At 50.1% G+C, this 13,148-nt stretch overlaps 1 protein-coding gene across 4 annotated transcripts in view; it reads right to left on the bottom strand.

Annotated features, from left to right (window-relative positions):
• Positions 1 to 13,148, bottom strand: part of LOC124011708 (bifunctional heparan sulfate N-deacetylase/N-sulfotransferase 1-like) — a 99,027-nt gene that overhangs the window by 20,685 nt on the left and 65,194 nt on the right. For all 4 annotated transcript variants that reach the window (XM_046325205.1, XM_046325209.1, XM_046325208.1 and 1 more), the window contains one exon: positions 946 to 2,036. In XM_046325205.1, the coding sequence (XP_046181161.1) occupies positions 946 to 1,497 (552 nt within the window). In that variant the 5' untranslated portion in view covers positions 1,498 to 2,036. The remainder of the gene's footprint in view (positions 1 to 945; positions 2,037 to 13,148) is intronic.

Here is a 13,148-nt window from a genome sequence, read left to right as displayed (position 1 = left end):
CAAGGGCACTGTGTTGATCCACCTCTGGCCTGCTCGCCTCCCTACCACTGAGGAAGTACAGTTCCCGCTCAGCCCAGTCAAAACTGTTCGCTGCTCTGGCCCCCCAACGGTGGAACAAACTCCCTCACGACGCCAGGACAGCGGAGTCAATCACCACCTTCCGGAGACACCTGAAACCCCACCTCTTTAAGGAATACCTAGGATAGGATAAGTAATCCTTCTCACCCCCCCCTTTAAGATTTAGATGCACTATTGTAAAGTGACTGTTCCACTGGATGTCATAAGGTGAATGCACCAATTTGTAAGTCACTCTGGATAAGATCGTCTGCTAAATGACTTAAATGTAATGCAAATGTAACACTTACCGATACCAATATACAGTATCTGCCGATATAATGGTTTAGGGAAATGAAAAATACTTATTTTTTCCACAGTTTTCAAATTTCCATCCAAAATGTCAATTGTCCAAGAAATATCTAAAATGTTAATTTCTTATATTGTGAAATGAATGAAATCATGAGATTGTGTTGGGACCAGCATGAGAACGTGTTGGGACCAGCATGAGAACGTGTTTCGGATCAGCATGAGAACGTGTTTCGGATCAGCATGAGAACGTGTTCCGGATCAGCATGAGAACGTGTTCAGATCAGCATGAGAACGTGTTCAGATCATTATGAGAACGTGTTCGTATCAGCATGAGAACTTGTTCGTATCAGCATGAGAACGTGTTCAGATCAGCATAAGAACGTGTTCAGATCAGCATGAGAACGTGTTCGTATCAGCATGAGAACGTGTTCGTATCAGCATGAGAACGTGTTTAGATCATGAGATTTACCTTTTTCATCCTATTTATTAAATAATGGCAATCAGTGGAGTTATCATCTGATAACAATATAGGCTAGAGCTAAAAGGCCAAAAATGTATGTAGCAACTACGGACTCTGACCTTAAAGAAGCCGATGATGCCCACTCCGTATTCCACACAGTACTTGTCCAGCAGCTCTCTGTTCCAGGCGTCCAGGTTAACGTACTTCAGGATGTTCTCATAGATGACCAGCGTGAAGCGTCCGTGCTCCTTATCAGTTAACGTGGGCATGTCCCCTTTACCGGGAGAGATCTCCGTCCGGTACCGGAAACGTCCCGACTCCAGGATGGCCACGATATCCTGGCCCAGCTGAGAGTACTGGCTCTCTACAAACACCAACACCACAGGGTCTGTCCTCACCCCTCCTTCGCCCCCGGGCCCCCCAGACACCGCCCGCAATGGTAGCAGGCGTGACGGGCTCACCCGGAGGTCATCGTAGACGGCCGACGCCACCTCGCCACCAGCCACGCCCCCTCCTGAGTGCTCGAGCTCCTGTTTCGCACCGTACAGGAAGTATGCGGAGACGAAGACGCTGACGGTGCAGAAGAGGAAGAGGAGGAGCAGGGAGGTCTGGAGGGGGAGGTGGCGGACAAGACGGACCAGCCGACGCAGGCGGGACACACATCCCAGCATCGTCACGCACAACGCCTGACCCGGCTGAACTACTGACCGAAACGGGCTTGTTGGTAGGGTAGGGTAGGACAGGATAGTGTAGGCTAGCCTAGGGTAGGCTTAGCAGAAATAAATCAGTCCCAAGTCAGTGTTGTTTTTTCCAGTCTTCTGGTTAGTAATCCACAGGCTATAGAAGTAACAGCAGCAGCAGCAGCTTGAGCAGCTACTGGGGATAGAAATGAGACGGTTTCACCATATTGGTTCTCCCACATGCTGTGTTGCTGATTATGTCACCATGGCAGAGATGTGGGGGGGGGGGTCTCCGTCCTGGTGGGGGGAGCTGGCACTGCACGCCAGGGAGGGAGGGGAGGGGGGAAGGAGAATCAGAGCAGGAGGGTGCAGCTAGAGGTCTGGCTGGTCACCTGTCCATCACTGGAACCAGCCAACCACATCCCTCAGGGTTCCTGATTGGTGGTTGATCTTTACGGGGGGCGGGCAACGGTGAGGTCACAAAGGTCATCCCAATAGCAACATTCTCCTGGATGGTTTGTGGTTATGACCTAGAATGAAACAAGAAAGAAATATAAAAAATCAAACAAGAGGGCAAAGCACATTCCCTTTTCATAACTCACACTCATGCCATATTTGTTGTTTGTTTGTTACGTGTGTGGGAGAGGTGTAGGATACAGCGCCGGTGCTCCTCTGAAAGTTCATTTTAAAAGCAGTCGTTGCATTCACCTACGCACGCTATTAGAGCTGCCAAAACCCCCAACACACACACACACACACACCACCCCACCCTTGGCCCTCACACACACAATCGATAGACGGAGAGAGAGAAAGAGAGAGGGAGAAAGAGAGCGAGCGAGAGAAAAGAAACTGGAGGCGAGCTGCTAAGCCAGTCTGTTCAGAGAGGGCTCTGTGGCTGCATGTAAAGTGAAGCCATGGCCCTTGGGGAAACTCACCTCCTGTCCCTCAAACACACATATGATCAGAGGGGAGGGGAGAGAAACAAGCAGCCAAACCGTAACCCAAGAGAAATGAAGCCAGCGGACAGGGACAGACAGAAACCAATGGGAACTTATATCTCTATCACACTAGATCTGCGTTGGATGTGCAAGCTAATTAACCCAATCAAATTACACCGGTGTCTTATTGGCTGTTATTGACCGTGCTCTGATCTCTGAGGATACAGTCCCAGTTTCAAAAGTTTGAAAAAGGTGAGAAAAGCAAAATAATCACCTACATAAAACCATTCTCATTTCTCATAGAGAAAGAACTACTAGAGAAGTGTATTATTTACCACTGACTGATGTACTCCGGTAGAGCTGGGACGACAAACCGGAAATGAATCAACACTGACCATACCAATCACTTATCGCATGCATTTTGCCGATATCATTCATAATGCAATCCAAAAGGTGTTAAAGTGAGAGAATTATCAAAGGTTTATTACAGGACACCACAAAGCATAACACTTCACAACACATGAGTAGATATCTGATATCATTCCATGGTTCAGCATAGAATTCCTCATTGTATTCCATGAAGGAAAGCTCAACATCATTCCATATAGCATTCCCTGTGGAATACCATGGATACATTCGTCAAATCTCTCCATACAAAACAATCAACTGTGAGAACTAGGCTATACATTATTGTAAAGTCCCTCTGGTATTCCTTCTTCAGTCACAATCTTCAAAGATGCCCAAATCTCCCTCCCGAGTCGTGCTGCTGCCGTGGAGGATATCACACCTCCAACTGAGCCGCTTCCAAATTTCCCTTCAGAGGACCAGAGTTTTGAAACGTAAAAAGAGGCTGTTAAAAAGAGGTGGGTGTGGAGAGAAAGTAACGCTCGAGATCAGACAGAAAAACACACAGCCCTGCTATGCTGAAGACTCCCGTTCCTTCTGTCAGGAGCAGGGTCCGTGCCACGGCATAGAAAAACAAGATTAGCCGCTGCGGCACAGCGCAGAGGCTGCTGAAAAGCAAAGCAGAGGACGAGTCGCTCCGAGAGAGTAGTAAGGTTTTCTCAGGTGGGTGGTGGTTCTGCTGCTTTAAAAGAAGGTTCGACATATTACTCAGCCAATATTCTTAGAATATTGTTTTGCTAATTAAATCACACCAATGATATAATGTTATCTAAAGACAAAGGTCTGAGGGGATACAAAGGCTGACGTGACACTGATAACAATGGTGGTGACAGAGGTTAGCAGGTGCAGGTTAAGCAGTACAAGACCATCTATTCATCCATCTACAGTAGGTCTCGGCCATCTATCTACAGTAGGTCTCGGCCATCTATCTACAGTAGGTCTCGGCCAACTATCTACAGTAGGTATTGGCCATCTATCTACAGTAGGTCTTGGCCATCTATCTACAGTAGGTCTTGGCCATCTATCTACAGTAGGTCTTGGCCAACTCTCAGCAGTGATGACTGCCTCCCAATGTCGACCTTCAGCCTGGGCCAAAGAACTACAATTAGATCAGAGAGAGGGATGGGGGGAGAGAGAGAGAGAGAGAGAGAGAGAGAGAGAGAGAGAGAGAGAGAGAGAGATATAGAGGGGGAAGGACAGAGAGAGAGAAAGAGAGACAGACAAGCTGGAGGCCTTGGGTATGAGGGGGAGAGAGAGAGAGAGGAGAAGAAAGCATTAGACTGTAATGTAGGCTAGTGGGAAGCGATATGTAGCTAGGTACACCAGAGCTGCATTTACACTGAGCGGAAGAACAAAGACTGATGGCTGTTCTAACCCTCTCTATCTCCCCTAACAGCATTTCCTACTCCTCTCTCCACAAGAGCAGCAGAGAGGTAGGAGAGCAGGGGAGAGGTGGGAGAGCAGGGGAGAGATGGAGAGCAGCGGAGAGGTGGGAGAGCAGCTGAGAGATGGAAGAGAAGCGGAGAGGTGGGAGAGCAGCAGAGAGGTGGCAGAGCAGCGGAGAGGTAGAGAGCAGCGGAGAGGTGTAGAGCAGCGGAGAGGTGTAGAGCAGCGGAGAGGTGGGAGAGCAGCGGAGAGGTTGTAGAGCAGCGGAGAGGTTGTAGAGCAGCGGAGAGGTGGAGAGCAGCGGAGAGGTGGAGAGCAGCGGAGAGGTGGAGAGCAGCGGAGAGGTGGAGAGCAGCGGAGAGGTGGAGAGCAGCGGAGAGGTGGAGAGCAGCGGAGAGGTGGAGAGCAGGGGAGAGGTGGAGAGCAGGGGAGAGGTGGAGAGCAGGGGAGAGGTGGAGAGCAGCGGAGAGGTGGAGAGCAGCGGAGAGGTGGAGAGCAGCGGAGAGGTGGAGAGCAGGGGAGAGTTGGAGAGCAGGGGAGAGGTGGAGAGCAGCGGAGAGGTGGAGAGCAGCGGAGAGGTGGAGAGCAGCGGAGAGGTGGAGAGCAGCAGAGAGGTGGGAGAGCAGCGGAGAGGTGTAGAGCAGCGGGGGTGGGAGAGCAGCGGAGAGGTGGGAGAGCAGCGGAGAGGTTGTAGAGCAGCGGAGAGGCGGGAGAGCAGCGGAGAGGTGGGAGAGCAGCGGAGAGGTGGGAGAGCAGCGGAGACGTGTAGAGCAGCAGAGAGGTGTAGAGCAGCGGAGAGGTGGGAGAGCAGCGGAGAGGTGGGAGAGCAGCGGAGAGGTGGGAGAGCAGCGGAGACGTGTAGAGCAGCAGAGAGGTGTAGAGCAGCGGAGAGGTTGTAGAGCAGCGGAGAGGTGGGAGAGCAGCGGAGAGGTGGGAGAGCAGCGGAGAGGTGGGAGAGCAGCGGAGAGGTAGAGAGCAGCAGAGAGGTAGAGAGCAGCGGAGAGGTGGGAGAGCAGCGGAGAGGTGGGAGAGCAGCGGAGAGGTGTAGAGCAGCGGAGAGGTGGGAGAGCAGCGGAGAGGTGGGAGAGCAGCGGAGAGGTGGAGAGCAGCGGAGAGGTTGTAGAGCAGCGGAGAGGTGTAGAGCAGCGGAGAGGTGGAGAGCAGGGGAGAGGTGGAGAGCAGGGGAGAGGTGGAGAGCAGGGGAGAGGTGTAGAGCAGCAGAGAGGTGGGAGAGCAGCGGAGAGGTGGGAGAGCAGCGGAGAGGTGGGAGAGCAGCGGAGAGGTAGAGAGCAGCAGAGAGGTAGAGAGCAGCGGAGAGGTGGGAGAGCAGCGGAGAGGTGGGAGAGCAGCGGAGAGGTGTAGAGCAGCGGAGAGGTGGGAGAGCAGCGGAGAGGTTGTAGAGCAGCGGAGAGGTGTAGAGCAGCGGAGAGGTGGAGAGCAGGGGAGAGGTGGAGAGCAGGGGAGAGGTGGAGAGCAGGGGAGAGGTGTAGAGCAGCAGAGAGGTGGGAGAGCAGCGGAGAGGTGGGAGAGCAGCGGAGAGGTGGGAGAGCAGCGGAGAGGTAGAGAGCAGCAGAGAGGTAGAGAGCAGCGGAGAGGTGGGAGAGCAGCGGAGAGGTGGGAGAGCAGCGGAGAGGTGTAGAGCAGCGGAGAGGTGGGAGAGCAGCGGAGAGGTGGGAGAGCAGCGGAGAGGTGGAGAGCAGCGGAGAGGTTGTAGAGCAGCGGAGAGGTGTAGAGCAGCGGAGAGGTGGAGAGCAGGGGAGAGGTGGAGAGCAGGGGAGAGGTGGAGAGCAGGGGAGAGGTGTAGAGCAGCAGAGAGGTGGAGAGCAGCGGAGAGGTGGAGAGCAGCGGAGAGGTGGGAGAGCAGCTGAGAGATGGGAGAGCAGCTGAGAGATTGGAGAGCAGGGGAGAGGTGGGAGAGCAGCGGAGAGGTGGGAGAGCAGCTGAGAGTTGGGAGAGCAGCTGAGAGATGGGAGAGCAGCTGAGAGGTGGAGAGCAGCTGAGAGGTGGAGAGCAGCGGAGAGGTGGAGAGCAGTGGAGAGGTGGGAGAGCAGCTGAGAGATGGGAGAGCAGCTGAGAGATTGGAGAGCAGGGGAGAGGTGGAGAGCAGTGGAAAGGTGGAGAGCAGCGGAGAGGTGGCGAGCAGGGATGTGACAAATGTCAAACAAAACATTTATGTTTAAACCGCTATTTTTTTAAAAATATAAACGTTTAAAGCAAATCAAATGACGTGGATTCCAAATTCCGATATGGTCACATATGACCGCTAAGGGGGCAGTGCAGTTCAATCTACGACATTCCTGGCTAGTTACTAGACAGCTCACCTTACTGCTGTCCCACAACCACTCAGCAACGATGCTATTAATGCCGTTTTATGTTGTCTGTGTGCCTTTCCTACATGTTCTCAGTACATGAGACTTCATGTCCCATTTGTCATCAATGTGATGGTTCGTTGCAGTGATGTATGACAGCATGTTCATAGATGTTCAAAAATAGTTGTTAACACCACGCATGTTGTTTGAGAGCTAATGATTTGTATTTGCAGAGCAATTATTCTACAATATCTCCATCAGGGCCGTGCCGGTTTTTCAACATGGTATCTTGTAGCCTGGTTCTAGCTATGCCAACAGGGCAGTGAAGCCGACATCCTTTACCACTGACTATGGTTGCATATAAACTGCAATCATTTCTGCAATTAGCACTGTGATTTTCTCACTCGATCCCTTATTGCACTGCTGCCAAAAACGGGTTGGGTCTCCCGGTGCCTCTCTTTCAGCATTGCACCTGTACTGCCACTGTAGCTCATTTCTGCCTCGCAAAGTTTGGATTTCGTCACCTTCTCATTTAACTTCTCAAAGTATTCCCTGTCATTTTCCCAACTATTAACGACAATGACGTGTGGAGCGCTTTATATCCGTGGCTAATCATTGTAAATATGCACCCCTCCTCTTACTGACCTACCTCCTCACAGCATTGTTCCATTAGGTATTTGTTCAAAACAGTTTTTGGCCTTTAAGATGATAGTCTCAGGACCTGTTAGTGATAGTTTTGTGTTAACCAGTTGAAGCTAGGGGGGCGCCATTTCATTATTGGATAAAAAAACGTGCCCGTTTTAAGTGCAATATTTTGTCACAAAAAGATGCTCGACTATGCATATAATTGCCAGCTTTGGAAAGAAAACACTCTGACGTTTTCAAAACTGCAAAGATATTATCTGTGGGTGCCCCAGAACTGATCTTACAGGCGAAACCAAGATGCAACTTCAAACAGGAAATGAGCAGGATTTTTGAGGCTCTGTTTTCCATTGTCTCCTTATATGGCTGTGAAAGCGCCACGAATTAGCCTGCCCTTTCTATCATTTCTCCAAGTTGTCTGCAGCATTGTAACGTATTTGTAGGCATATCATTGGAAGATTGGCCATAAGAGACTACATTTACCAGGGGTCCGCCCAGTGTCTTTTGTTGAAATTGTTGCGTCTCCAAGCTGCTCGCATTCATCCATGTGATTGAGACAGAGAGGAGACTTCCAGGAATGATATATCATGAAGAGATATGTGAAAAACACCTTGAGGATTGATTCTAAACAACGTTTACCATGTTTCAGTCGATATTATGGAGTTAATGTGGAAGAAAGTTTGGCGTTTGGATGAATTAATTTTCGTTTTTTTTTTGGTAGCCAAACATGATGCAGAAAACGGACCGATTTCTCCTCCACAACTAATCTTTCAGGAAAACTGAACATTTGCTATCTAACTGAGAGTCTCCTCATTGAAAACATCCGAAGTTCTTCAAAGGTAAATGATTTATTGAATGTTTTTGCTGGTTTTTGTGAAAATGTTGCCTGCTAATGCTAACGCTAAATGCTAACGCTAAATGTTAAATGCTAGTTTTCTATGGTTGAGAAGCATATTTTGAAAATCTGAGATGACAGTGTTGTTAACAAAAGGCTAATAAGCTTGAGAGCAAATAGATTAATTTCATTTCATTTACGATTTTCATGAATAGTTAACGTTGCGTTATGGTAATGAGCTTGAGGCTGTATTCACGATCCTGGATCCGGGATGGCTCGACGCAAGAAGTTAACTGCTCTGTGATATTAATAAAATAAAAAAATACAAATAAAAAGTCTCTCTCTCTCCCTCCATCCATCTATCATCCCAGTCTGAACAGAGGATGAATCAGTCCTTCCTCTCCTTAATCATGCATAGAGAGGACAGGTAGAGAGGTAGACAGACAGACTAACACGTAGTTGATAGCTAACCTTTTCAAGCTCTTTGACATTGGCTGTGTGGATGGAGGGAGGTACCATATGAGGGAACATACACAGACGGGGGGGTACAGAGAGAGTGCGACAAGAGAAAGTAAGACAAAAGTGAGTGAGACGAGAGACAGAGACAAGAGAGAGTGAGACAAAAGCAAGAGAGAGGGAGACGGAGAGAGTGAGACAAGATTGAGTGAGACAAGAGAGAGTCAGACAAGAGAGACCGAGACAAGAGTGAGACAAGAGAGACAGAGACAAGAGTGAATGAGACAAAGCAAGAGAGTGAGATAAGAGAGAGAGAGAGTGAGACAAGATTGAGTGAAACAAGAGAGTCAGACAAGATTGAGTGAAACAAGAGAGAGTCAGACACGATTGAGTGAAACAAGAGAGAGTCAGACACGATTGAGTGAAACAAGAGAGAGTCAGACAAGATTGAGTGAAACAAGAGAGAGTCAGACAAGATTGAGTGAAACAAGAGAGAGTCAGACAAGATTGAGTGAAACAAGAGAGAGTCAGACAAGATTGAGTGAAACAAGAGAGTCAGACAAGATTGAGTGAAACAAGAGAGAGTCAGACACGATTGAGTGAAACAAGAGAGAGTCAGACAAGATTGAGTGAAACAAGAGAGAGTCAGACAAGATTGAGTGAAACAAGAGAGCCAGAGCAAGAGAAACGTGATGCAATCCATGTCTTTTTATTTTTACCCCCTTTTCTCCCCAATTTTGTGGTGTCCAATTGTTGTAGTAGCTACTATCTTGTCTCATCGCTGCAACTCCCGTACGGGCTCGGGAGAGACGAAGGTTGAAAGTCATGCGTCCTCTGATACACAACCCAACCTAGCCGCACTGCTTCTTAACACCTGGTCTGGGCCTCAGCTGTAACAACTCCACAGATAAACATCACTAAGGTTGGCCATATGCAGGCAGGCATCTCTCTCAATTTAAAAAATGATTCAATTCAGGGCTTTATTGGCATCTCTCTCTCTCTCCCTCCCCAGAGGTGCCCCTTTTTGAGGAAGGTATTGTTTTGGGAGGAAGGTGGCCCTCTCCTCTCAGCCCCTCAATGCTCCCTACCTCCCCCTCCTTACTGACAGAAATAAATGATGACCCTCAGTGTTCCTTTTTCAAGTACCTTGGCAACCGCACACTCTCCATGGTAACGACACAAAGTGGCAACAGCATGGTAACTCTGTTCTGGAGGGAATGAGGCTGTGTGTTATGCCAATGGAACTAATGGGGGCTTGTTGTCGTTTCTTATAGTATAAACTACTGCATAAGGATGAAGGGATCACTTAGAAGAGGAAATGCTCATACAATACACACAAGTCATTTTTGCGCATTTTTGAGAGCTTCTGGTCAGCGGGGTGGTGGCACGGGGATCCTCATCTCTCCCAAGTGGTCATTCTCTCTTTCTCCCCTTACCCATCTGTCTATCGCCTCCTTTGAATTCCATGCTGTCACAGTTACCAGCCCTTTCAAGCTTAACATCCTTATCATTTATCGCCCTCCAGGTTCCCTCGGAGAGTTCATCAATGAGCTTGATGCCTTGATAAGCTCCTTTCCTGAGGACGGCTCACCTCTCACAGTTCTGGGCGACTTTAACCTCCCCACGACTACCTTTGACTCATTCCTCTCTGCCTCCTTTCCACTCCTCTCCTCTTTTGACCTCACCCTCTCACCTTCCCCCCCTACTCACAAGGCAGGCAATACGCTCGACCTCATCTTTACTAGATGCTGTTCTTCCACTAACCGCATTGCAACTCCCCTCCAAGTCTCCGACCACTACCTTGTATCCTTTTCCCTCTCGCTCTCATCCAACACCTCCCACACTGCCCCTACTCGGATGGTATCGCGCCGTCCCAACCTTCGCTCTCTCTCCCCCGCTACTCTCTCCTCTTCCATCCTATCATCTCTTCCCTCTGCTCAAACCTTCTCCAACCTATCTCCTGATTCTGCCTCCTCAACCCTCCTCTCCTCCCTCTCTGCATCCTTTGACTCTCTATGTCCCCTATCCTCCAGGCCGGCTCGGTCCTCCCCTCCCGCTCCGTGGCTCGACGACTCATTGCGAGCTCACAGAACAGGGCTCCGGGCAGCCGAGCGGAAATGGAGGAAAACTCGCCTCCCTGCGGACCTGGCATCCTTTCACTCCCTCCTCTCTACATTTTCCTCCTCGGTCTCTGCTGCTAAAGCCACTTTCTACCACTCTAAATTCCAAGCATCTGCCTCTAACCCTAGGAAGCTCTTTGCCACCTTCCCCTCCCTCCTGAATCCCCCCCCCCTCCTCCTCCTCTGCAGATGACTTCGTCAACCATTTTGAAAAGAAGGTCGACGACATCCGATCCTCGTTTGCTAAGTCAAACGACACCGATGGTTCTGCTCACACTGCCCTACCCTGTGCTCTGACCTCTTTCTCCCCTCTCTCTCCAGATGAAATCTCGCGTCTTGTGATGGCCGGCCGCCCAACAACCTGCCCGCTTGACCCTATCCCCTCCTCTCTTCTCCAGACCATTTCCGGAGACCTTCTCCCTTACCTCACCTCGCTCATCAACTCATCCCTGACCGCTGGCTACGTCCCTTCCGTCTTCAACAGAGCGAGAGTTGCACCCCTTCTGAAAAAACCTACACTCGATCCCTCCGATGTCAACAACTACAGACCAGTATCCCTTCTTTCTTTTCTCTCCAAAACTCTTGAACGTGCCGTCCTTGGCCAGCTCTCCCGCTATCTCTCTCAGAATGACCTTCTTGATCCAAATCAGTCAGGTTTCAAGACTAGTCATTCAACTGAGTCTGCTCTTCTCTGTATCACGGAGGCGCTCCGCACCGCTAAAGCTAACTCTCTCTCCTCTGCTCTCATCCTTCTAGACCTATCGGCTGCCTTCGATACTGTGAACCATCAGATCCTCCTCTCCACCCTCTCCGAGTTGGGCATCTCCGGCGCGGCCCACGCTTGGATTGCGTCCTACCTGACAGGTCGCTCCTACCAGGTGGCGTGGCGAGAATCTGTCTCCTCACCACGCGCTCTCACCACTGGTGTCCCCCAGGGCTCTGTTCTAGGCCCTCTCCTATTCCCGATATACACCAAGTCACTTGGCTCTGTCATAACCTCACATGGTCGCTCCTATCATTTCTATGCAGACGACACACAATTAATCTTCTCCTTTCCCCCTTCTGATGACCACGTGGCGAATCGCATCTCTGCATGTCTGGCAGACATATCAGTGTGGATGACGGATCACCACCTCAAGCTGAACCTCGGCAAGACGGAGCTGCTCTTCCTCCCGGGGAAGGACTGCCCGTTCCATGATCTCGCCATCACGGTTGACAACTCCATTGTGTCTTCCTCCCAGAGCGCTAAGAACCTTGGCGTGATCCTGGACAACACCCTGTCGTTCTCAACTAACATCAAGGCGGTGGCCCGTTCCTGTAGGTTCATGCTCTACAACATCCGCAGAGTACGACCCTGCCTCACACAGGAAGCGGCGCAGGTCCTAATCCAGGCACTTGTCATCTCCCGTCTGGATTACTGCAACTCGCTGTTGGCTGGGCTCCCTGCCTGTGCCATTAAACCCCTACAACTCATCCAGAACGCCGCAGCCCGTCTGGTGTTCAACCTTACCAAGTTCTCTCACGTCACCCCGCTCCTCCGCTCTCTCCACTGGCTTCCAGTTGAAGCTCGCATCCGCTACAAGACCATGGTGCTTGCCTACGGAGCTGTGAGGGGAACGGCACCTCAGTACCTCCAGGCTCTGATCAGGCCCTACACCCAAACAAGGGCACTGCGTTCATCCACCTCTGGCCTGCTCGCCTCCCTACCACTGAGGAAGTACAGTTCCCGCTCAGCCCTGTCAAAACTGTTCGCTGCTCTGGCCCCCCAATGGTGGAACAAACTCCCTCACGACGCCAGGACAGCGGAGTCAATCACCACCTTCCGGAGACACCTGAAACCCCACCTCTTTAAGGAATACCTAGGATAGGATAAGTAATCCCTCTCACCCCCCCCTTTAAGATTTAGATGCACTATTGTAAAGTGACTGTTCCACTGGATGTCATAAGGTGAATGCACCAATTTGTAAGTCGCTCTGGATAAGAGCGTCTGCTAAATGACTTAAATGTAAATGTAAATGTAATTTTTTGCCAAAAACATAAACACACACACAGCAGCACCGTGCCAAACTGGACAGTGCCAGGGTCAGAGCGGTATATCCCTACAACTGGTGCAGGATTAGAACCAGCGACTGCAGTTATGGGGTGAGCACATTACCACCTGCGCCATTCAAGTACAGACCTCTTCACAGAGTCTGTAGCATGTACATAATAGGGAGGCTGCGGTTCTACTGACCACTGATTGTAGCTTATTTTGTTTTACAGCAGTCAGATGTCAGAAAGTAGCGGAACTTCTTACAGCTAAACTATATCTCACAAAGTGCATTCATCCTGTCCTTTCTCTCCTGTAGAAGATTAGGGACTTCAAAAGAAAGTGAAAATTCCCCTTTGCCGTGTGATGCCTAAGGCTAAAAACAACATGCACACATGGAAATGCAAACAGAAACTCATTTTCTTAGACAGGTTGTATTTCAGATCCAGCGACAGTTCCCTCCGTCTGACCTAAGCCCCCCATTGCTATCCGTCAATACAGGATCAATAGATCTGAAATTCT

This window comes from Oncorhynchus gorbuscha, linkage group LG23 (assembly GCF_021184085.1).
Source record: "Oncorhynchus gorbuscha isolate QuinsamMale2020 ecotype Even-year linkage group LG23, OgorEven_v1.0, whole genome shotgun sequence".
Classification (NCBI taxonomy): domain Eukaryota; kingdom Metazoa; phylum Chordata; class Actinopteri; order Salmoniformes; family Salmonidae; genus Oncorhynchus; species Oncorhynchus gorbuscha.
The sequence above is the reverse complement of the archived record's forward strand: the minus strand, read 5'-3'. Positions and strand labels throughout refer to the sequence as shown.